Source organism: Euprymna scolopes, chromosome 22, assembly GCF_053919585.1.
Source record: "Euprymna scolopes isolate OS-2025 chromosome 22, ASM5391958v1, whole genome shotgun sequence".
Lineage (NCBI taxonomy): Eukaryota > Metazoa > Mollusca > Cephalopoda > Sepiida > Sepiolidae > Euprymna > Euprymna scolopes.
The window spans coordinates 98,475,116-98,497,700 of record NC_136503.1 but is presented as its reverse complement, the minus strand read 5'-3'; the positions used below and the strand labels follow the sequence as shown (position 1 = coordinate 98,497,700).

The 22,585-nt window shown below is 38.2% G+C and overlaps 1 protein-coding gene across 5 annotated transcripts in view; it reads left to right on the top strand.

Annotated features, from left to right (window-relative positions):
* The window catches only part of LOC145243564 (tubulin tyrosine ligase 3-like), a 186,472-nt gene that overhangs the window by 70,111 nt on the left and 93,776 nt on the right, over positions 1 to 22,585 (top strand). For all 5 annotated transcript variants that reach the window (XM_080106547.1, XM_080106543.1, XM_080106545.1 and 2 more), the window contains 3 exons: positions 648 to 796; positions 10,897 to 11,089; positions 20,442 to 20,497. In XM_080106547.1, the coding sequence (XP_079962673.1) occupies positions 648 to 796; positions 10,897 to 11,089; positions 20,442 to 20,497 (398 nt within the window). The remainder of the gene's footprint in view (positions 1 to 647; positions 797 to 10,896; positions 11,090 to 20,441; positions 20,498 to 22,585) is intronic.

Sequence of the window (22,585 nt, the reverse complement as noted above, 5' to 3'; positions counted from 1 at the left end):
GGGATGGTATGCCAAAAAGTATACAAACAAGATAGCTATGAATGGCTTGGCACATGGAAATAGAATTGCATCCAAAGTATAGCCCTATAGCTTTTTACAACTGTAATGATGGCACGGAATGAAGATTGGAGAAAAGCTATAGGGCTATACTTTGGATGAAATTCTATTTCTATGTGCCTAGCCATTCATAGCTATCTTGTTTGTATACTTTTTGGCATACCATCTCTATATCCTTTTGCATTTCCAATGCTTTTTTATTCTTGTATATATATGTTGTCGGCGTGGCTGTCCGCTAGTCAGATCGTTCAACCGTCCACGCACAAGTTTTACACTATAGTTAAGGCTCTTCATCATATTCTTCTGTGAGAGGGTGGTGACAAAACGTACGGGTAATGACTCTCTTATTGTTATCTTTATTCGGAATGGTTAGAAATTCAGTTAAATGCAGTTTCAGCTTCTATTGGCACACACACATATATATATGTATGTGTACATACACACACACACACACATATATGTCTGTGTACATACACACACACACACACACACATATATATGTCTGTGTACATATATATATTTATATATATATATATATATATATATATATATATATATATATATATATATATATATATTGTTATTTTCAGTTGATTCCCTGATGCTACAAAAACAGAGAGGATGCAGATTCAGCACGGAAGCAACTATCGTCAGTTTAAGATCCATCACAAAACTGTTTCCCTCTTTTAATTTGGACCGTCTTCGGAAAGCCAGAGAAATTACGGAAAAGGCCATTAAGGTCTGTCAAACTGTTTCTTCATCATTTTTTTTTTTGTTTCTTTTACAGAATTTGTTTTTTCCACGTTTTTTTTTCATTTTTCGTTTTTCACATTCATTGTTTCCAAAAAAATAAAATTAATGTTTGTGGATTGATGAATTGGATTATTTGGATTACTGTTCTCATTAATTATGGGATCCAACGAAAACCAGTGTTTCAACGTGATATCACCATGTACGGAGTACATTAAATATTTTTGTCTCCAAGAATGAGATGGGGATGAAGCCAGCTAGTTTATCTCGTTACATCAATAGTGTCCACACATACGGTTGATAAACATACTGTTGTGGGGTACTAATCACCCCTATTTCAGAACTAAGTGGAATCAACCAGTCCTATAAATACCACTGGTTTCAGAGACTAAATGAAGACATACCATGTTTAACCGCATGCTACGAACACGTTCCTCTCATACCACTTTAGTGGCTCCTGTATTCTTTATGATAAATACATACTATATTTATACACTTTAGACTACTTGTGGTTTCATTCATTTGTGACCCCTATCACGGGTCTACGACAGGAACATTATTATTTGAAACTCATTCTTAACATGTGAGAAGTAAATACCCGCAATATCTTCGTGCTGTGCATACAATGACATTCTCGTCGCTAATTCCCCCGCTGAGGGCAAGTCAAAACCGATTAAAGGTGAAATACATTAGACATCACATCCCAAGGGACTTAAGTTCGGGATCAGTTCACTGATATCGCAACATCAATTGGCGTCGTGAATCGTTAACGGTTAAAATACGATAATCAGATATTTCCAGAGTCTCGGCTTCTTTTTATATTATCTTTTTAAAATCATCATAGCTAATAAATTTTCAGTAATATATACGGAAGAGATAAAAGGCAACAACAAAAAAAATATGATTCATAGATGGTATTTATTTTTCATCCTTTATTCTTAACCTTATTACATTTCAAACAATTTTTTAAAAAAATATTCATTTTATGAGATAAAAGACATTTTTTTTTTTTTTACACAGTGATCACCACTTATCAAGGCCCGGAAGCCACTCAGGGATAAGGGTTATTGCAAGTACATTAAGTTAGTGAGGAGATTTGCTGAAGTGTTTACTTAAGGGGGCGGTTCATTAGGAATTTGTTAACATTGGACTTGAAGACATCCAAGTTGTAGTCCGGAGGGAAGCAGGCAGACGGAACAATTAATACGATGATAAGTGTTCATTATTTGTAAAAGTGATAATTATCTGTATGTGTTATTGCAAACAACGAGGTGTCATCAATATGTCTCTAGACATTTTTGTACAATAATTTCCAATTGTTCCCGAGGTTTGGAAATTCAGTGTAGTATTGTGGGGTATACATCACCCCTATTTCAGAACTAAGTGGAATCAACTGGTCCTATGAATGCCTCTGGTTTCAGATACTTAATGGAGACAGTCATACCATGCTTAACCGCATGCTACGAAAACGTTCCTCTCATACCACTTTAATGGCTCCTGTATTCTTTATGATAAATACATATTATTTTTTCATACACTTTACACTACTTGTGGTTTCTTTCATTTGTAACCCCTAGCATGGGTCTACAACACATACGTATACACACGCATAACATCATTTAAATTCCATTGGCGGGGTAGTCTACATTCTGTTGCTCATGGGTTTGAAGATATCATCAGCCTTACATTATAGCCAGTCTCTAACTGGTAATAGCTTCGTTTAAATTATCATATTGGCCCGCAGGTTTGAAAGTAATCACGTGGTATTGTCAGATGAGAATAGGTAGATGATTTAGAGATTATGCATAAGCTTCTGTATTTGACCTTTACTCCTGATCTGAAATGGAACAAGTACATCAAATCTGTTGTCAGGGACGCTGGGAAAATGGTGGGATCCTTCTACCGCTCCAGAAGATATCTCACTACTGATGCAATTCTCCATCTGTATAAAAGCCAAGTACGTCCAAGGATGAAGTACTGCTGCCACATCTGGGCAGGAGCTGCTAAAAACAGCCTATCTTGCCTTGACAGAGTACAAAATAGACTTTGTGGTTTAGTGGAGGATGCCCTTTTCTCTTCCCTGCAACCTCTTTCCCACAGAAGAGACGTTGCAAGCCTGTCTTTGTTTTATCGTTATTTCCAAGCAGGTGCTCGTCTGAGCTCCAATCCCTCGTCCCCCTTCGCCAGTCTTTCACGATAAACACCCGTCTGGCTGAAACTACTGTCAATAATTTTCCCCACTCTTTATCTGTGCCTAAATCCAAACGTAGAATCCATGAGCAAAGCTTCTTTCTTAGAACTGCACGCCAGTGGAACTCTCTGCTGCTTGCCTGTTTCCCACCTGACTACAACTTGGACGTCTTCAAGTCCAACATAAACAAACTCCTAACAAACCGCCCCCCTAAGTAAGACACTCTATCAAAACACCCAATACTAATGATTACTACAATACTATCTCATTGATTACTGTACACGCAATAACCCTTATCCCTGACTGGCCTTCGGGCCTTGATAAGTGGTGACCCCCATGTAAAAAAAAAGAAAAAAGTATAGTTGAATGAAGAAAGGGATGATATAGGTGGCGTTAGTGGTTGAGGAAAAGGGGATGACTGTTGTCGGCGTGGCCGTCCGCTAGTCAGATCGTTCAACCGTCCACGCACAAGTTTTACACTATAGTCAAGGCTCTTCATCATATTCTTCTGTGAGAGGGTGGTGACAAAACGTACGGGTAATGACTCTCTTATTGTTATCTTTATTCGGAATGGTTAGAAATTCAGTTAAATGCAGTTTCAGCTTCTATTGGCCGTCGCTGTTTCGGTCAGTAGTTGTTATAGAAAATAAGCTTTTTTTTTCATGAAGAAAGAGGACACAAGAAAACGTTCGCTGTGTTTTCTTCAAGGTTTTATTTGGAGAGAATCGACGTAGGAGAAAAAGAAAGAGAAAGAGAGAGAGAGAGAGAGAGAGGGGGGTCTCTTAGCTAATTGTTTACTTCCTTACTATTCAAATTTGGGAAAGAGGATGGAACAACTTTCTCTTCTGCCTCTCTCTCACACTATCTTCTCTCTCTCACCCTGTTTCTCTTCTCTCTATATTAGCACTTATACAATACATTACAAAGCCAGACAGATCGAAGCAAGACAAACAGTTACACACATAGTTGGTTTCTTTATTCTTCAATCGGCTGATAGTAATGTCAGGAACTCAAGCCTTTTCAACTACATGGTCTCTTTCCTCCCTTCGCCTCTAAGGGGCTCCCACTCTCCAACTGACTATCACCGTGTGTGATCTGCTCTGATTATCTGATCCTCATCGACTCTCTAACTTCGAACCCTCAGATTCCTATATTGAGAAATCTCCTTTGTTTAACCAACGTGACTATATCACGTTTTCTACACATGTCCGTCCAACACACTTTTTGGCAAACAAAGAATCCTCAATTCTACTTGTTTAATATCTAACCTATTTCTAACAATGTTTTTTAATTCACATTGTCCATTCTTTTAACTGACATATTTAATACCCAGCAACATTGATAAATTTCCAATAGAATCAACATCGTCAGTGATTTGTGTTTCTGCATGAGACATTTCCTTGCTTATAACATACCGAAGCATAAACAACAAACGTTTGCGATCACGTACGAGACGTGAATGGTGCTCGAGAAGACAATGACGTAAGGAACGTCGCAGCGATAACGAGGAAATAAATGCTGTTGCACAAAGCAAAAAGCGAGTTGAAGTTCTTTTCTATTCTTGGTCTCCTTTGCGACGGAATATACAACGTGTTGGTTCCTGAACAACGTTAAAATAGTACAACAATTAAATACCGAAACATTTATTGAATTATTATTATTTTTTAAAAATTTAGCAACCATATTTAAACATTTATTTTTCCACCCAGCTTTGGTATGAAATTCTTCAAAAAAAAAAAAATTTTTTCGAGTAGTTAAACTGCAGAAGTGCTGAAATTTCTTTATTCTGTTTTGGACTTGCAGACAATTACTTGTTTTACACGTATTTAATTTATAATATGATCTTCACAATCTCATCTCCAATTTGTAAAAGTTCTGCTTTTCGTAACTTCTTAAATTATGTCTTTATAGATTAGACTTAAACATTTATTTTCCCATGAAAATGAAATTAATTTAATAGAAATTAATTTAATAGGTATAATTTGGTACTTGTTTAATTTAAGCAAGGCATTAAAAAATGTAAATATTAAAAAAAAAAAAAAAATTACATTGTACGTACTCGTCATGGAATTAAGTTTTCATAAAAAAATGTCACTTAATTTGATCAAATAGTTTTTTTTTTTTTTTACAGAGGAAAATCAAATTTTAATGAGATCGATAGTTTCGAGGCCATCTTACTTATTTAAGTATTTAATACTATTTAAATAAATAAATAAAAACAATTTTGTTACGAATTTTGATCGGTATTTACCTTTTCTCCTTCATTTTTCTTCCTTTTTCGACAAAGATTTAATTTATTTACTTTACGCGTATTCGACTTGTCATTTGATCTACGCATGCGCGAAATGTCGTTTACACACAATTAAATTGCCACAGGAAATCATGCTCTTCAACTAACGTCAGATCTTATGTCTTTTAATTTGTGTAAGCTAGAAGGAAGTCATTGAAAAGTTGCACTTGTTATGTATTCAAGAGCGTTAGAGTGTTTCGAATAATCCGAATGTGTTTCGTAGTCCAAGGCTTTGCTAGAAGCCATCTTGAACGTCGATAGCATTAAAACATTTGTTACGTTAATGTTTAGGTACAAGAAAAAATATTACATTTGAAATTTTTGTGAGAATTGTTATCATTAAAATCAGATGAAATGTTTTGTTTTTTTTCAATTATATTATTTTTGGGGTGAAAATATTGAATAAACAATGCGTAATTCAATGATAATGTTGAGAATTCGAGAAATTAAGTTAAGCAACGTTGAGCCTAGTCAATACTAAAAGGGGTGACTATTTGGGAATTCCAGGCGCTGTACGTGTTCTCTGCTTATCTGGGTATCGTTTTCAGTCGTCTAACATTTCTCCTTGCCACTGGACTCAAGCAGTGCCGATTCAAGAGAGGTGCGGTTAGAGATTGCGTGACTCTTTTCTTACAATTACATGCGCAGTTATCCTTACACGGGGTATCCATTGTCTCTAGAGACTGAACCGAGACACCATTATCGACATATTTAAAAAAAAAATTTTTTTTACACAGTGGTCACCACTTATTAAGGCCCGGAAGCCACTCAGGGATAAGGGTTATTGCAAGTACATTACGTTTGTGTTTCTGCATGAGACATATATATATATATATATATATATATATATATATATATGTGTGTGTGTTGAAAAATGTTTCTTCACTTATATTTCACCTTTTATTTATAACAGTCCTTTAATTTATGAAGCTCAAAGTAGTTAGTCTAGCAGTTCTGGGGAAGAAACTACTGGAGTAGAAGGCTCTCTTACATCTAGGGATCTCAACTGTGAAGGGGTGGGATTTTGCTGCTTGTCAGATTTGTCCGGGGTATTTACGTCGAGGGAGTACAAGTGCTTGCAGTTCGTCGGAGCATTCGCTGTTAAAGTACTTGTAGAACAGGCATAGGGATGCAACATTTCGTCGATGGGACAGAAATTGAAGCTTAGATGATAGTTCAGGACCTATCAGATTGGCGACTCTCTTTTGAACCTTGTCTAGGAGTGAGAGACAAGTAGCAGATGCACCAGCCCAAATATGATAACAATACTCCATACATGGGCGAATAGTGGCCTTATAGAGGTACAGGATACTTTCGGGCGTTAGTAGCTTTCTAGCATGGTGGAGAGAGCCTACTTTTTTCGCAGTGGTCCTGGTAATGCTCTCAATGTAATTTTTCCAACTCATGTTTCCTGTGAATGTTAGGCCGAGGAGTTTAAAAGATGTACTTTCAGATAAAGAGTCTTTGGCCATTGCTATTGGTGGTAGAGAAGGTTTGTTATAATGATTGAAGGAAACAAGTTTAGTCTTGGCAGCATTGAATGTGACCATCCATTTATGTCCCCATTCCACTACAGATTGGAGATCATCCTCTAGTGTTTCTGCCATTTCTTTAGATATGTGTTCATTTGTTTTCCTGTCGTGTCTGTTATAGAGCGTGGTGTCATCAGCATATATATCCATATCACAGACAATTTTGTCAGGGAGGTCATTTATGAATGTTAGGAATAATAGAGGTCCAAGGATAGACCCCTGAGGCACTCCTGCATTTATATCATATTGTTTAGATGTACGACTATCGAGGACAACCTGGATTTTTCTCTTATCTAAGAAGGATTTAATTATGTTAAGTATTGTACCAGTGATACCGTATGATCTGATTTTCCTGAGAAGACCTTCATGCCATACCCTGTCAAAAGCTTGAGATATGTCTAGAGCTATCACTCTACCCTCCCCTGCTTTGTCAAGTGAATGATATATGTGCCCTGAGATTACAGTTAGGATGTCTGCCGTGGAACGGGCTTGTCTAAATCCATATTGTTTGTCAGTCAGAAGTTTAGCATCTGTAAGGTGATGGACTAGAGCATGGTTAATTATGATCTCAAATATTTTGGCGAAAAGTGGGAGGAGGCTAATTGGGCGATAATTTACTGGGTCAGTTCTTTCGCTAGAATTCTTGAAAACTGGTACGACAGAAGCAGTTTTCCAGCAGGCAGGAAAGCAAGATTCATTAAGGCATTTGTTGTAAAGTTTGGAGAGAACTGGAACTACTTTTTTAATAGCACAGCCGAGATGAGATCACTCCCTATCACAAATGGTTACGTTTCCAACCCGTTTCTCTGACCAGCAAGAACAACAAGCATCACTTCTAGATCTGTTTCTGACTACAGTTCCCGAGGATTGTACAACAAATGCTAACAGCCCACTCGGGAACGCTGACGATGCAGTGATAATGGTAGAAATCGCCCTAAATTCTAGACCCAAAACTGAAGAGCCAATGCTCAAAACAACGAGATATTTTAAAAAGGCTGACTGGGATGCCATTAGAGATCTTATCAGAGATGCCCAATGGGGAAATATTTTTTCTCTTCCTGCCGAACAGTGCGCAAATGAGACCACTGAATGGTTCAAAACAGCAATGGAAGCACATGTTCCCGTGTGGAAATTTTATAGCAAGCCCCACTCTCCCCAATGGTTTACTTCGATTTGCGCAACTGCCATTGCTCAAAGGCAGCATGCATACCACAGATTTAACCGACATAAGTCCAGTTCAAACAAACAGAAGTACATAGAAGCGAGAAATAACGTTAAGAAAGAAATAGCGACAGCTAAGAGAGAATTTACTGAAACCACTAAAAAACGCATCGAAGCACAAAAATTAGGAAATCGTGACTTCTGGAAAATCTACAACAGTGTAGTAAACAATGGGCAATCAACAATTCCCCCACTAACCAACAATCACGAGGTTGTTTGCTCAGCAACCGACAAAGTTAATATGCTTGCCAGCCAGTTTGCCTCGGACTCCACACTGGACCCTACCAACCACCCCCTGCCTGACTTTCCTTTGCAGACAGACGCCACGCTAGACGATCTAAAAATCACCCCTGCTCAGGTGCATGCTATCATAAAAAACCTTGACACCTCAAAAGCATGTGGACCCGATCTTATCCCAGCTGTACTATTAAAAAAGTGCTCAGCCGAAGTAGCTCCAGTTCTCTCCAAACTCTACAACAAATGCTTTAATGAAGCTTGCTTTCCGGGCTGTTGGAAAACTGCTTCTGTTGTACCAGTATTCAAGAATTCTGGCGAAAGGACAGACCCATCAAATTATCGCCCCAGTAGCCTCCTCCCACTTTTTGCCAAAATATTTGAGACCATAATTAACCATGCTCTAGTCCATCATCTTACAGATGCTAAACTACTGACTGACAAACAATATGGATTTAGACAAGCCCGTTCCACAGCAGACATCCTTACTGTGATCTCTGAACGTATATACCATTCACTGGACAAAGCGGGGGAGGGCAGAGCGGTAGCTCTAGATATATCTAAGGCTTTTGACAGGGTATGGCATGAGGGTCTCCTCAGTAAAATCAGATCATACGGTATTACTGGTAGAATACTTAACATAATTAAATCCTTCTTAGATAAGAGAAAAATCCAGGTTGTCCTCGAAGGTCGTACATCTAAACAATATGATATAAATGCGGGGGTGCCCCAGGGTTCAATTCTTGGACCTCTATTGTTCCTGATATTCATAAATGACCTCCCCGACAACATTGCCTCTGAGATGGGTATATATGCTGATGACACTACACTCTATGGCAGGCACGACAGGAAGACGAATGAACACATTTCTAAAGAAATGGCAGAAACACTAGAGGAAGACCTCCAATCTGTAGTGGAATGGGGACAAAAGTGGTTGGTCGCGTTCAATGCTGCCAAGACTAAACTAGTTTCATTCAATAATTACAAGAAACCCTCTCTACCACCCATAGCAATGGCCAACGACTCTTTATCTGAGAGTCCATCTTTCAAACTCTTTGGCCTAATGTTCACAGGAAACATGAGTTGGAACAATTACATTGAAGGCATTGCCAGGGTCGCTGCAAGAAAGGTGGGCTCTCTCTACCGTGCTAGAAAACTACTAACACCCGAAAGTATCCTGTACCTCTATAAGGCCACCATTCGCCCATGTATGGAGTATTGCTGCCACATCTGGGCTGGTGCATCTGCTACTAGTCTCTCGCTCCTTGACAAGGTTCAAAAGAGAGTCGCAAACCTGATAGGCCCTGAACTGGCATCTAGGCTTCAGCCTCTGTCCCATCGACGAAATGTTGCATCCCTCTGCCTGTTCTACAAGTATTTTAGTGGTGAATGCTCTGACGAACTGCAATCACTTGTGCCCCCACGATGTGAGCACCCTCGACAAACCCGACAGGCTGCTAAATCCCACCCCCACACTGTAGAGATCCCTAGATGTAAAAGATCTTTTTACTCCAATAGTTTCTTTCCCAGAACCGCTAGACTCTGGAATTCCATTCCAGGTCCCTGCTTCCCCAACAGTACTGACGTGCAGAAGTTCAAGTGTAACGTGAACCGACACCTTGCTGCCCAAATCCCTACATAGTACCCCAGTAGTTGTTGCCCCTGATAGTAGCCCCCTACACCAAAGTGGCAATTTGCCTTGTTTGGGGTGAAAATGTAATAAAAAAAATAAAAAATAAAAAAAATGTAAATAGAAGTCCTAATCCAGGTATTTTTTATACGATACAGTACAGGTATAATTGGAAGTAAAATGATAAGCTATGTCGTGTTCAGTATGTATAATAAAGTAAATAGGTATATGGACAGATTTCCAGTAGAATATATAGCGAATATATAGAGGTTGTAGGTATTAAGTATGTTTCCATTTATAATAAAGATATCTTCAGCTTTTTGTTTTATTTTGCATTACAGAGTATCAGTTCAGTTTTTGTATTTATTGCAAAACTAAGGAATAGACAACTATTGCTATGTAATGTACATAGATGTAAATCTAAGTACAGACTATAGCTAATGAGTATCTATCTGCTTAAGAATAAACTAATGCATGGGTAGTTAATGTTACTAGGTTAATATGTAAATGTTATGTCTACTGAGAAATTACACTCCTCAAAGTGATTAAGGGACATTGCTATTACATTTTAATGGAGGAGAGGGTTAGGGTTAGGGTTAGTGTTAGGGTTGGAGTAAAAGTTCATGCAGTGGAAGCAACTATATTTGCAATAAGTTGGAAAGAGTTAAGATATGGTTTAATATTTTTCCTTTAAATTTAGAAAATTATTTTTTTATTTTTATTTATTTTATTTATTTATATGTTGGCTTAGGAATAGGATAACGTGTTACAGAATGACTTTATCTTAAGCGTGTGTAATGTATGAGTGTTAGTAGCAGCTTGGGGAGTAGGGTAAACTTAGTGGTTAGGAGAGGATTAACTTACAGAATACAGTAGAATTAATTTTTATAGTCAAGTAAAGTTTAGTTAGAAAAAAAAATTGTGTATTATTTATATTTTGTTTTTTAAACAATTTCTTGCACTTTTATCTTTGTTATTTTTATTTTTATAGATGAATAAGATTTTCACGATTCAAGGTGGATATGCCATTGTAAGGAATTGTCTGCGAAAACGGGGTTGGGTTGAGAATTTCTTTCGCACCCCAGAAATTCCTAAAAAACCTGTGATAAAAATCAAATCCGATGCTTTGAACAGTGATTATGACGACGATGATGATGACGATGATGCTGTAGTGGATGCAGAAGGTAAGTGTATAACATGGGAAGTGTAGTCATAGGTGGTTCTGATTTCGGAACACCCATGGAATCTCAATAGCGTGGATTTGGTATGTTCTATGATGATGGGGTTGATGCATGATTTCTGTATCCCCTGCCTCAACAGTGGCTTGCAGGAAAAGAACAAAACTTTAAAAAAAATAAAAGAATTAATAAAAAACAAAGTGAACAACTCAAGTCACAAATTCTGTACATAACAAATTGACTCCAGACGTAAATCTTTGAATTTTCGTTTATAAAGATTAATTATGAAATAAATTCTTGATACACAAAAAATATTATTTTACAGTTATTAAAAGGGGAAAAATATATATGTAGTGTCTTTTTTATTTCAACAAACAGCCTGCCGTAAAAGTCATTCAAACGGGACCTTTTCTGCACAACCGATTGTCTTTCTTCAATATATGCAATGTCATTTTTATTTCAACAGTAACTCAAACAGAACCTTTTTGAAAACCAATTGTCTCGTTTCCCTCTCTTTATCAGGCAGTCAGTGAACGGTGGGAGGAGTATAGCACGGGTGGGGTAGTGGATAGCCCCGACTCTCAACTTCAACTGGATTTTTCTGCTCTCGATTCAGTTAATCCATCTTCATTATATCAAACTTGGCCAAATCATTGTCATATTCGCCCTGGTTGGCTAAATTGGCTAAATCACTTGTCATATTCGCCCTGGTTGGCTAAATTGGCTAAATCACTTGTCATATTCGCCCTGGTTGGCTAAATTGGCTAAATCACTTGTCATATTCGCCCTGGTTGGCTAAATTGGCCAAATCACTTGTCATATTCGCCCTGGTTGGCTAAATTGGTCAAATCACTTGTATATATTAATTAGGTGATTTTCCCAACAAAACTGAATTTTTTCACAGAAGTTTTGCCATACGGTGAAATTCTAAAAACCTTGACCCCAAGGTCATATCCAAGACAAAACAATACTATTCGACACCATGTAATGGTTCCTATCACAAGACAATATTATTATTAATGTTCCCAAAGTTATTTTTCCTTCTTGTATTTTGCATCTCCAACCAAACAATCTGGGTCAACAAGGCCACCTGCTGTTGCCCAGGATTGTTCATATAAAAAGTTCTAATTTGGCTCTAATTCACGCGTTGCTGATATAATTTTTGACCATCACAGGTGGTTGGAACACAACTTTTTAGCTATTTAGAATCAAATATTGATTTTGTATGCCCTAATCGTCTACTGGTGAAAGTATCTTATCTTGTCCACGCCGTTTGTGCAGTTCTAGGAGGTCCACCTTTCCAGACTTTGCCTTTCATCCTTGAGAAGGGGTTAGTTTATTGCTAATCACTTGAGGCACCTCTACCGGTGATGCTGACATGGCTGCACAAACATCATTTGCAGGGTCAGAGTGCTTCATTGGAGTGTTGATTTTTCAATGCCGCTTTTTGATCCTTGCGTCACATTTCTCTGCAGTATTTTCTCAAGATGCAAAAGCTATTTGACAGTCATGGGTTTTCATCAGCGAGAATGACTCAGTGTTTCCCAACCTTCATATGACATCATATGTCATCATCTGCTCTGTAGTCTTAAAGTGGATAAAAGAACAAAAAATAACTCCGACTCGCTTTTCACTTTGTATAATGACATATCTTCGTCGCCCACATGATTTAGAATGTTCTCCACTCGAACATCATCTCATCTCTGTCGAGATCTTTGAGATCAGGCATTCTTTTTTTATAGTCCTTTTCCCCCCACTGATGACGTCACTTCTCATGCAAATGACCAAGCCGTGTGCGAGGTGATGTCATGGTGAAAAAGAAGGAAAGAAAAAGCTTATAAAATCATCATTCACGCTATGTATTTATAGATGCTGATTGACAAGTTCAAATTGTGTCGATTCTCAGCCACGTTTTTTCTTTTTATAAGCTTTCTCTTTCTTTCTTTTTCGCCATGACATCACCTCGCACACGGCTTGGTCATTTGCATACGTTGAATGTTGCTGCTGCTGTTATTGCTGCTGCTGCTATTGCTGTTGCTGGTGCCATATAAGAAATTTTTTTCCTATTATATATTATACCAAAATCAACACAGATTAGACTATTACTGTTGATTGCAGGGTAATGCTAGTTATGTGCAATTCTTTATTTCTTTGTCATCACAGCCATGACGTCACCCGCATAATGTAGAACATTCTCCTGAGATTTTGAACGTTATCTCGTCTCTGTAGAGATCTTTGTCTTTCTGTTTTTTAATAGTTCTCCCTCTCCCCCACGGGTGACGTCATTTCCCATACATTTATATATGCACATCTATGCTATGTTACATGAAGACGTCTCTGGAAATGCTGTTCAGTCAATATAACATCTACTTTTGTCGCTGGCATAAAATATAAACACATACTGAAAGCGAAGTAAAAATCACAACACAGTTGATCTAAAAATATATATTGCTTTTATTTCACACCGACAAATCAGCTGTTCGGTGACAAATTGTTATTCTCTGTGTTTTGACGTTTACTAAAAGATGCTGGGATGCATGGTTAGTCAGGAACTGAAGAAATGATGATGCGTGCTGCAGCCTTTGACTGATATCTGCTCACATATTTCTAGGTCAAATAATGTATTCTGTTAGACAATGTAGGAAAAACCTAAATCCTTGACATTTGAATCAATTTGTGCATGTGCAACACATCAAATGTTTTCTTTCCCGGGGGTTACCTGTCAATATCTAACATATGATACTGACTATGTCTGCTTGATAGGTCTTCTCTTTGAATTTTTGGTGTCATTATTAGCATCATAAATTCTCTCCTGAGAATTAATGGTTTTGACAGGACCTGCGTGCAGAAACTGAATGCTGTATGCAATACATTTTATTTTTACACATCTGCTTGTGCTAAGTTCTCAGCGTTATTACTGGCAGGATTTTGCTCCATAGAATTAATTCTCTCCAGAGAATTATCTGGGCTTAGGGCATTTGATGTTGAAATTGAGCACTGTATGAAATAAGCAAACAACACAATTATGTTTTTTACATTTTTTTATGAAAATATATTTTCTTACTTTAACGATAAAAAAGGACCATATTTTTAAATTCTGCAGTTCAGCTGGCATGCAACTGTCCATGATGAGAGGCAATTTCAAACTAAATTTTCCCTCATTGCAGAAAACGAAAGAGAGAGAGAGTGAGAAAGAAGGAAGAGAGAGAGAGAGAGAGAGAGAGAGAGAGAGAGAGAGAGAGAGAGAGAGGGGAATAGGGAGATAGATTAAAACAAAGAGACTGAAATTTTATTTATTTAAAGGAAAAAACAATATCAATATTTTTTGGTCAAAAATTCTGACCTGGTAGCACTGGATGTCCTAACAGTTTCTTTCCAAGAGTTTTTAATCTGTAGAACATCTGCAGAACACATTACCATAAGATTACTTCCCTGCAAACTATAACATGGTTGTCTTCAAATCCAAGGTCCAAAAGTAAATAAATTTTGTTCATTCTATCAATAGTTTTTAGTCCTCTTATAATATCTTAATCCGTTTCATTAACCTTTATCCTCGTGTATCTTTTAGCCTCAATAAGTGCTGAACATATATATATATATATATTTTTTTTTTATTCAATTTTCACCCCAAACAAGGCACAGTGCCACTTTGAAGCAGGGGGCTACTATTAGGGAATTAATTAGCGGGGTCATTATGAAGGGAGAAGAGTAGAAAGATGTTTGTTAACATTACACTTGAACTTCTGCATATCATTGCAGTTGGGAAAGCAGAATCCCGGAAGGGAGTTCCAAAGACCCGCAGTTCTAGGGAAGAAACTATTGGAGTAAAAGGCTTTCTTGCACCTAGGGATCTCCACTGTAAAGGGATGAGACTTAGTAGCTTGTCGGGTTTGTCGGGGGTAGTTACGTCGGGGAGGTACAAGTGTTTGCAGTTCGTCAGAGCATTCACCATTAAAGTATTTGTAGAACAGGCAGAGGGATGCAACATCTCGTCGATGGGACAGAGGTTGAAGCCCAGATGACAGTTCAGGACCTATCAGGTTTGCGACTCTTTTTTGAACCCTGTCCAGGAGCGAGAGACAAGCAGCAGATGCACCAGCCCAGATGTGACAACAGTACTCCATACATGGGCGAATGGTTGCCTTATAGAGGTATAGGATACTGGCAGGCGTAAGTAGTTTTCTAGCACGGTAGAGGGAGCCAACCTTCCTTGCAGCAGCCTTGGCAATGCTCTCAATGTATCTATTCCAGTTCATATTCCCTGTAAACGTTAGGCCGAGGAGTTTAAAAGAAGTACTTTCAGGCAAATGTGTTCTTGGCCATTGCTATTGGTGGGAGAGAAGGTTTCTTGTAGTTATTGAAGGAAACAAGCTTAGTCTTAGCAGCATTGAATGAGACCAACCATTTTTGTCCCCATTCCACTACGGATTGGAGGTCATCCTCTAGTGTTTCTGCCATTTTCTTGGATATGTGTTCATTTGTTTTCCCCTCATATCTGTTATAGAGAGTGGTGTCATCGGCAAATATACCCATCTCCGAAACAATATTATCAGGGAGGTCGTTTATGAATATCAGGAACAATAGAGGTCCAAGGATAGACCCCTGAGGCACTCCCGCATTTATGTCATATTGTTTGGATGTACGTCCGTCGAGGACAACTTTGATTTTTCTATTACTTAAGACGGATTTAATTACGTTATGAATTCTTCCAGTGATTCCATATGATCTAATTTTCCTTAGAAGACTATCGTGCCATACCCTGTCAAAAGCCTTAGATATATCAAGGGCCACCGCTCTACCCTCCCCTGTTTTATCCAATGAACGGTATATACGTTCAGAAACTACAGTTAAGATATCTGCTGTTGAACGGGCTTGCCTGAATCCATATTGTTTGTCAGTCAAGAGTTTAGCAGCTGTTAGGTGCTGGACTAGGGCTTTATTAACTAAGGACTCAAATATTTTGGCGAAAAGCGGGAGGAGGCTAATGGGGCGATAATTTAGTGGGTCAGTTCTTTCACCAGAATTCTTAAAGACTGGTACCACAGAGGCGGTTTTCCAGCAGTCGGGAAAACAAGATTCGTTAAGGCATTTATTGTAAAGTTTGGACAGAACTGGAGCAACCTCGGCAGAGCATTTTTTTAATAGCACAGCCGGGATGAGATCTGGTCCACATGCTTTAGAGGTGTCTAGGTTTTTTATAATAGCATGTACCTGAGAAGGGGTGATTTTCAAGTCGTCAAGTGTGGCGTCTGTTCGCAGAGGAAAATCAGGGAGTGAGTGGTGTACCGAGTTCAGTGTGGAGTTTGAGGCAAACCGACTGGCAAGCAGATTAGCCTTGTCAGTTGCCGTGCAAGCAACCTCATGATTGTTTGTTAGTGGGGGAATAATTGACTGTCCATTATTAACTACGCTGTTGTAGATTTTCCAAAAATCCCGGGTTCCTAATTTCTGTGGTTCGATGCGCTTTCTGGTGGTTTCAGAGTAATCTGACTTAGCTGTGTCTATCACTCTCTTACAATTATTTCTAGCTTCTATAAACTTCTGTTTATTTGAGCTGGACTTATGTCGGTTGAATCTGCGGAACGCATGCTGCCTTTGACAAATGGCAGCTGCACAAGCAGAAGTAAACCATTGGGGGGAGTGGGGCTTGCTATAGTATTTCCGTGCGGGAACATGTGCTTCAATAGCAGTTTTGAACCATTCAGTTGTCTCATTTGCACACTGTTCCGCTGGAAGAGTAAAGATATTTTGCCATGGGGCATCTCTGATGAGCTCCCTGATGGCTTCCCAATCAGCCTTTTTGTAATACCTCGTTGTTTTGAGTAGTGGGTCTTCAGTTTTAGGGCGAGAATTTAGGCTGATTTCTACCATTATCACAGCGTGATCAGCATTCCCGAGTGGGCTATGGGCATTTGTTGTACAGTCATTGGGAACTGTTGTCAGAAAGAGATCTAGAAGTGAGGCATGTTGATCGTGCTGGTCTGGGAAACGTGTCGGAAATGTAACCATCTGAGATAGGGAATGAGATATAGAGAAGCTATATGTGGCGCTACCAGCTACGTCTGTGTGATTTGAGAATCCTAGCCAGTTACTGTGGTGGACATTGAAGTCACCAAATACATGTATTTGTGCGCTAGTATCGAGGGAGAGTGCTATATCTATGCTGTCTGAGACTTTGTTTATTAGGGTACAGTCTTGGTTTGAGGGAGAGCGGTAGAGAAAATATAAGTAGCTAATATTGTGTTGCATATTTAGTCTGAAGCACATAAAGGCCTGACCCTCTGATTCTAGTTTTATTTCTCTAGTTAGGGGGAGGGTGTTTCGAATATAGACTCCAAGTCCATGCATATGTCTGTCCGAGTCCTTACGGTAGAGTGGGAGATAACCAGGCATGTTAAAGTGGTTAGAGGGTATGGAGGAGTGAAGGTTAGTTTCACTTAATGCTAAGATATCCGGGGTGTTTACAAGGATATATATATATATATATATATATATATATATATATATATATATATATATATGTATATATATATATACATATATATATAATGTATATTAGGTTCTTGTGAAATTATAAATTTTGATTTCAAATGATGTATTTTCAAATGAGTTTTCATTATAAGAAGTTTATTTTATGTATCATTAGAAATAGCGTTTTTTTTATCTAATCGTTTAAATTACAATCACTTTAAATAAAAGATGGGAAAAAAGCAAATTCGCACAATCTTCTTATTTCAATTCAAGCTAGGCTGAAAATCTGCTGAAACAGTTTGCGATATCAACAAAGCATTTGGCCCAGGAACCACTACTGAATGCACAGCACAATGGTGGTTTAATAAATTTCGTGGCAGCGACAAGGCTCTTGAAGATAATGAGCGGAGTGGTCGACCATCGGATGTTGATCGATCAATTAAGAGCCTTAGTTGAAGCCAATCCATGCACAACTGTTTGAAAACTTGCTTCTGAATTCGTAACATATGACAGTTTTCAACCATTTGAGAGAGATTGGAAAGAGAAAATATTGATAAATGGCTGCTTAAATTGAACGACAACCAAAAGAAACGCTGTTATAAAGTGTAATCTTCCCTTCTTTTATGAAACAAGAACCCAATTTTATGCTGAATTACATAACAGATGATGAGCGTAGTGGTCGATCAATTCAGAGCCTTAGTTGAAGCCAATCCACGCAAAACTGTTTGAGAACTTGCTTCTGAATTAGACTAACGTATACAATGATTTTTAATCACTTGGGAGGGATTAGACAAAACACTTGATAAATGGGTGTCTCACGAATTGAACGACAATCAAACAAAATGATGTTATGAAGTGACATCTTCCCCTCGACCCAGTTGTAACTTGCAATGAAAGGTGGGCTCTTTACAACAACCAGCAATGCTTAGCTCAGTGGTTAGACACCGACGAAGCTCCATGACACCTCCTAAAGCCACAGTTGCGCCAAAAGAAGGTCATTTTTTTTTAATGCAGGCGAAACCATGACAGTGAAGAAGTACTGTCAACAAATGGATGAAATGCATCAGAAACTTCGACAACAACACCCAGCATTAGTCAACAGAAAAAAACCCAATTCTCCTTCACGACAATGCCCAACCGAACATTGCAAAAGTGACCCTGCAGAAGTTGAACGAATTGGGCTACAAAACTCTGCCTCATCGACCATATTTTCCAGACCTTTCACCTACTGACTACTAGTTTTTCAAGCACTTGACAACTTTCTGCGTGAGAAATGCTTCAAAACCTAAGCAATATCAAAGCACCTTCAGCAACTTCATCGCACTAGAATGCAAGATTTTTATGTTACTAGCAGAGATACATTTTTTTTTTACACGGTGGTCACCACTTATCAAGGCCCGGAAGCCACTCAGGGATAAGGGTTATTGCAAGTACAGTATGTTAGTGTGGAGATTTGATGAAATGTTTACTTAAGGGGGCGGTTCATTAGGAATTTGTTAACGTTGGACTTGAAGACATCCAAGTTGTAGTCAGGTGGGAAGCAGGCAGACGGAACAGAGTTCCACAGGCGTGCAGTTCTAAGAAAGAAGCTTTGTTCATGGAATCCACGTTTTGATTTAGGCACAGATAAAGAGTGGGGGAAATTTTTCACAGTGGATTCAGCTAGACGGGTGTTTTCGTGAAAGATTGGCGAGGGGGGGGGGACCGGAGCTTGGAGTTCAGACGAGCACCTGCCATGGAAATAACGATAAAACAAGGATAGGCTCGCAACGTCTCTTCTGTGGGAGAGAGGTTGCAGTTTTGTGTTGGCAAAAGTGTGTTGATTTTGATGGCGCTTATTTTAATCAATAAATTTTTATTTTAGATGAGATATGTTCATCTGAATTTAAAAGTTAAAAACCGCAAGAACTTTGTCAACCTGGTACTAACCCTCATGTCTAGAACCCTTATTCCAATTTTGTACAAATCTATTACATGATTTTGATTCTAGAAAATATCTGGAAAGGTGTGTCACGTTCGAATCCAACTCGTTCTACCCAAACACTTTCATCAAAGCAACTCTTAACCTTAACATGTTGAAAAAGTTCTTCACTGTATTAACACAAAGAACGATTTGTTTTTATCAAAATGATAATTTCAAAAGATGTCTAACAACATGTTCAAACTCAAAATCCACTGAAATTAAAATTAAAAATAATGAATAAATAAATAAGTAAATAAATAGTACATTCGTGTCGAGCAAATAATTTAAACATATTCAGCCAGTGTTTTTCTAATTCTTGTTACCATACGAATAAAAAACATAACTGTTATGTTTGACGTTCATCGTCGTCGCCAACTGTTATGTTTGCAGGTTGAACCAAATAACGTATAATGCAATACAAATGAACACTCAACAAACAAAGGTAGATCAATAAGAAGTGTATTAGCGAAAGTATATTTACTGTAGATTTACATAATGGTTGTCAGGTTGGCTGGAGAACATATCTGCTCTCGGCTCGGCCTTCGGTGTAATATTATCCACATATGTAAATGAGTGGGTGCCACCACAACAATAACATTACGTATGTTTTGTTGTCATTTAGTCTTTGCCTTGTTAAAACAATATACATTCTCTTGTTTCGGCCTATTGTGATCACAGAAAAAGGAATGTTCTGCTTTCCAATCTCTTTCCAAAATTATTCTTTTCTTGTTTTGTTTTGTTTTTACTTAAATTATCATAGTTTTTTCATATGCGGCTTCAATTTGAAACGTCTTCATCCAGATCCCTCATCTGTGTCGCTCCCTCTCCACGTTTCCTGTTTACATTATTATAATGCAAAAAAAAAAAAAACATTTCCTTAAGTTTACGAATTCTTTTATTATTTTTACCGTTTTTTCTTTTCAGTTGATGTTCCCAGAGTTAAACCATGGGAAGAGGAAGATGGTCTCTATGGTATAATGGTGAGTCGATTTATTGGTTCCGTTTCAAAAAATTCATATACGTTGTCACATCTGGTATGTCTTTGATAATTTCTAGAGACACCTCAAAAAGAAAGGGAAAAAGAAAAGCAGAAAGAAAAGAAAAATATTTCACCATTATATTCAACTATAGTAATTATATTCTTATTAGATTCAAATATTTATAGTAATTCCATATTTATGGATTTTTATGTGAAAGATTTGGAAAGATTAATAGATATAAGATTAGTTATATTTTTAAATACAAACTCTGTTTGTTTCTCTGGTTTTAGTCATGTTTCGTCACGTCGCTACCTCAGTATTCTACATTGCTAACAACCTTTGAACAATTACCTATTTCTTTACCAGCAATGCTTCAAGCAAACTATCTCTTTTTTTAATATATACTAGACTACCCGTGACCCGTTGAGTCAGTATGTTATATTAGCTATAGAATTAATATATGAGCGTGATACTTGTAACGTAAAAAATAGTTGTTTGCGACATAACAGAAACATTTCTATGAAAGTATATTATACTGGCCAACCCCAACACACCCTACATGCAACCTCCACGACTTAACACGGAAATTGTTTACATATAACTATGTGGATTTACACCTGCACAGGTAAGTACGCATGGAAATGTACAACTGACCGATGCCTTATGTGCATAGACGCATACCTTAGAGTATGACACCTCAATATAGCCTTCCACCTAAACTGATCAATAATACCCTTAAAAACCAAATACCCCAACTTAGAACAATAACTACAGCACTTAATCCCCATATAAGCCACCTCAAACTCCTCCCCAAAATCTATAAACATGGCTACCTAGGACCACTATCCCGGGTACGTGGGCGTTTATTAATGCATATGTAAGTATATGTGGATGAAACCTGTGCCCATATTCACGGCATGTCACGCTATATATCTGTATGTATATGCGTGCGCACATATCGGTGCGTGAGTGAGTGTGGGTGTGTATCTTTGCAGATGTATATAACGAGAGCATATGTGTATGCGTGTATGCATGTACATCTGTGTATATGCATACATGTGGAGACGTGCATCTGTGGGTATATATATGTATGCGGAGGTGTACACCGGCGCTCCCGTGTGCACCCACATCTAACCATAAAACACCCCCACTATCGAAAATATTATGTATATGACCCTGGGAATGAGTTTATACTTATATCTATGTATAACCATGTCTACATCGAACGAAAGTATTGCGCCTATGTACCCACAAATGAACTTAGATTTACATCTATGTAGACGAATATGTCTATACCAATAACTGTCTGTATATCTGGGCGTGTATGTGTGTGTATACACGCACGTGTACATCCACATGTGCGTCCGTGTGTACATGGGATATCGATCTATATGTGCACGTACCTATTTTTTTTTCATTTTTCTTAAACTTTTTCTTCTAGGGGATGGGACATCCAACCAGATGTCTGACATTTACCCCTATTTTAGTGAGTCCAACCAAGAGATCTTTTCAGGATTCTAGCCGTCCCTTTCAGTGCAATCGTTTGTATTTCACTTGCACTTGGTTCACCGGGTATGCTTGCTATGTACTTTTTAAAGTTCTTTTTCATAAGCCCAGTTGCTCCTATGATGACTGGTATAATTGAAACGTCTTTTAATTTCCAATTTCGTTTCATATCATACATAAGTCCTTGATACTTTGTTATCTTTTCCCTCTCAACTCTGTTAAGCCCTGTATCATTGGGTACACTGACCTCTATTACGGTCGCATGTGAGAGTATATGTGCCCGCTGCCTGCTGTCCACATAGTGTGTGAGAGCGTGCAGCTGTATATACGACGATGTATGTGTTCACGAGTATTAGTATCTGTATGTGCGCATGTGCTTGCAGGAATGCGTGGGAGTGCAAGTATGTCTTAATCAATATGCGAATGTAGGCCCGTGTATACGCCTTCTTGGGAGTATGGGTGTGGATGTATCTATGTATGAGCGCATCCATGCTTACGCACACGTACCCAATTTAGCACCTTAAGGAAAAATTTGATGTTAGCGGGAGCGCCGCGGGTGTCTATGCATGCAAGCGCATATGT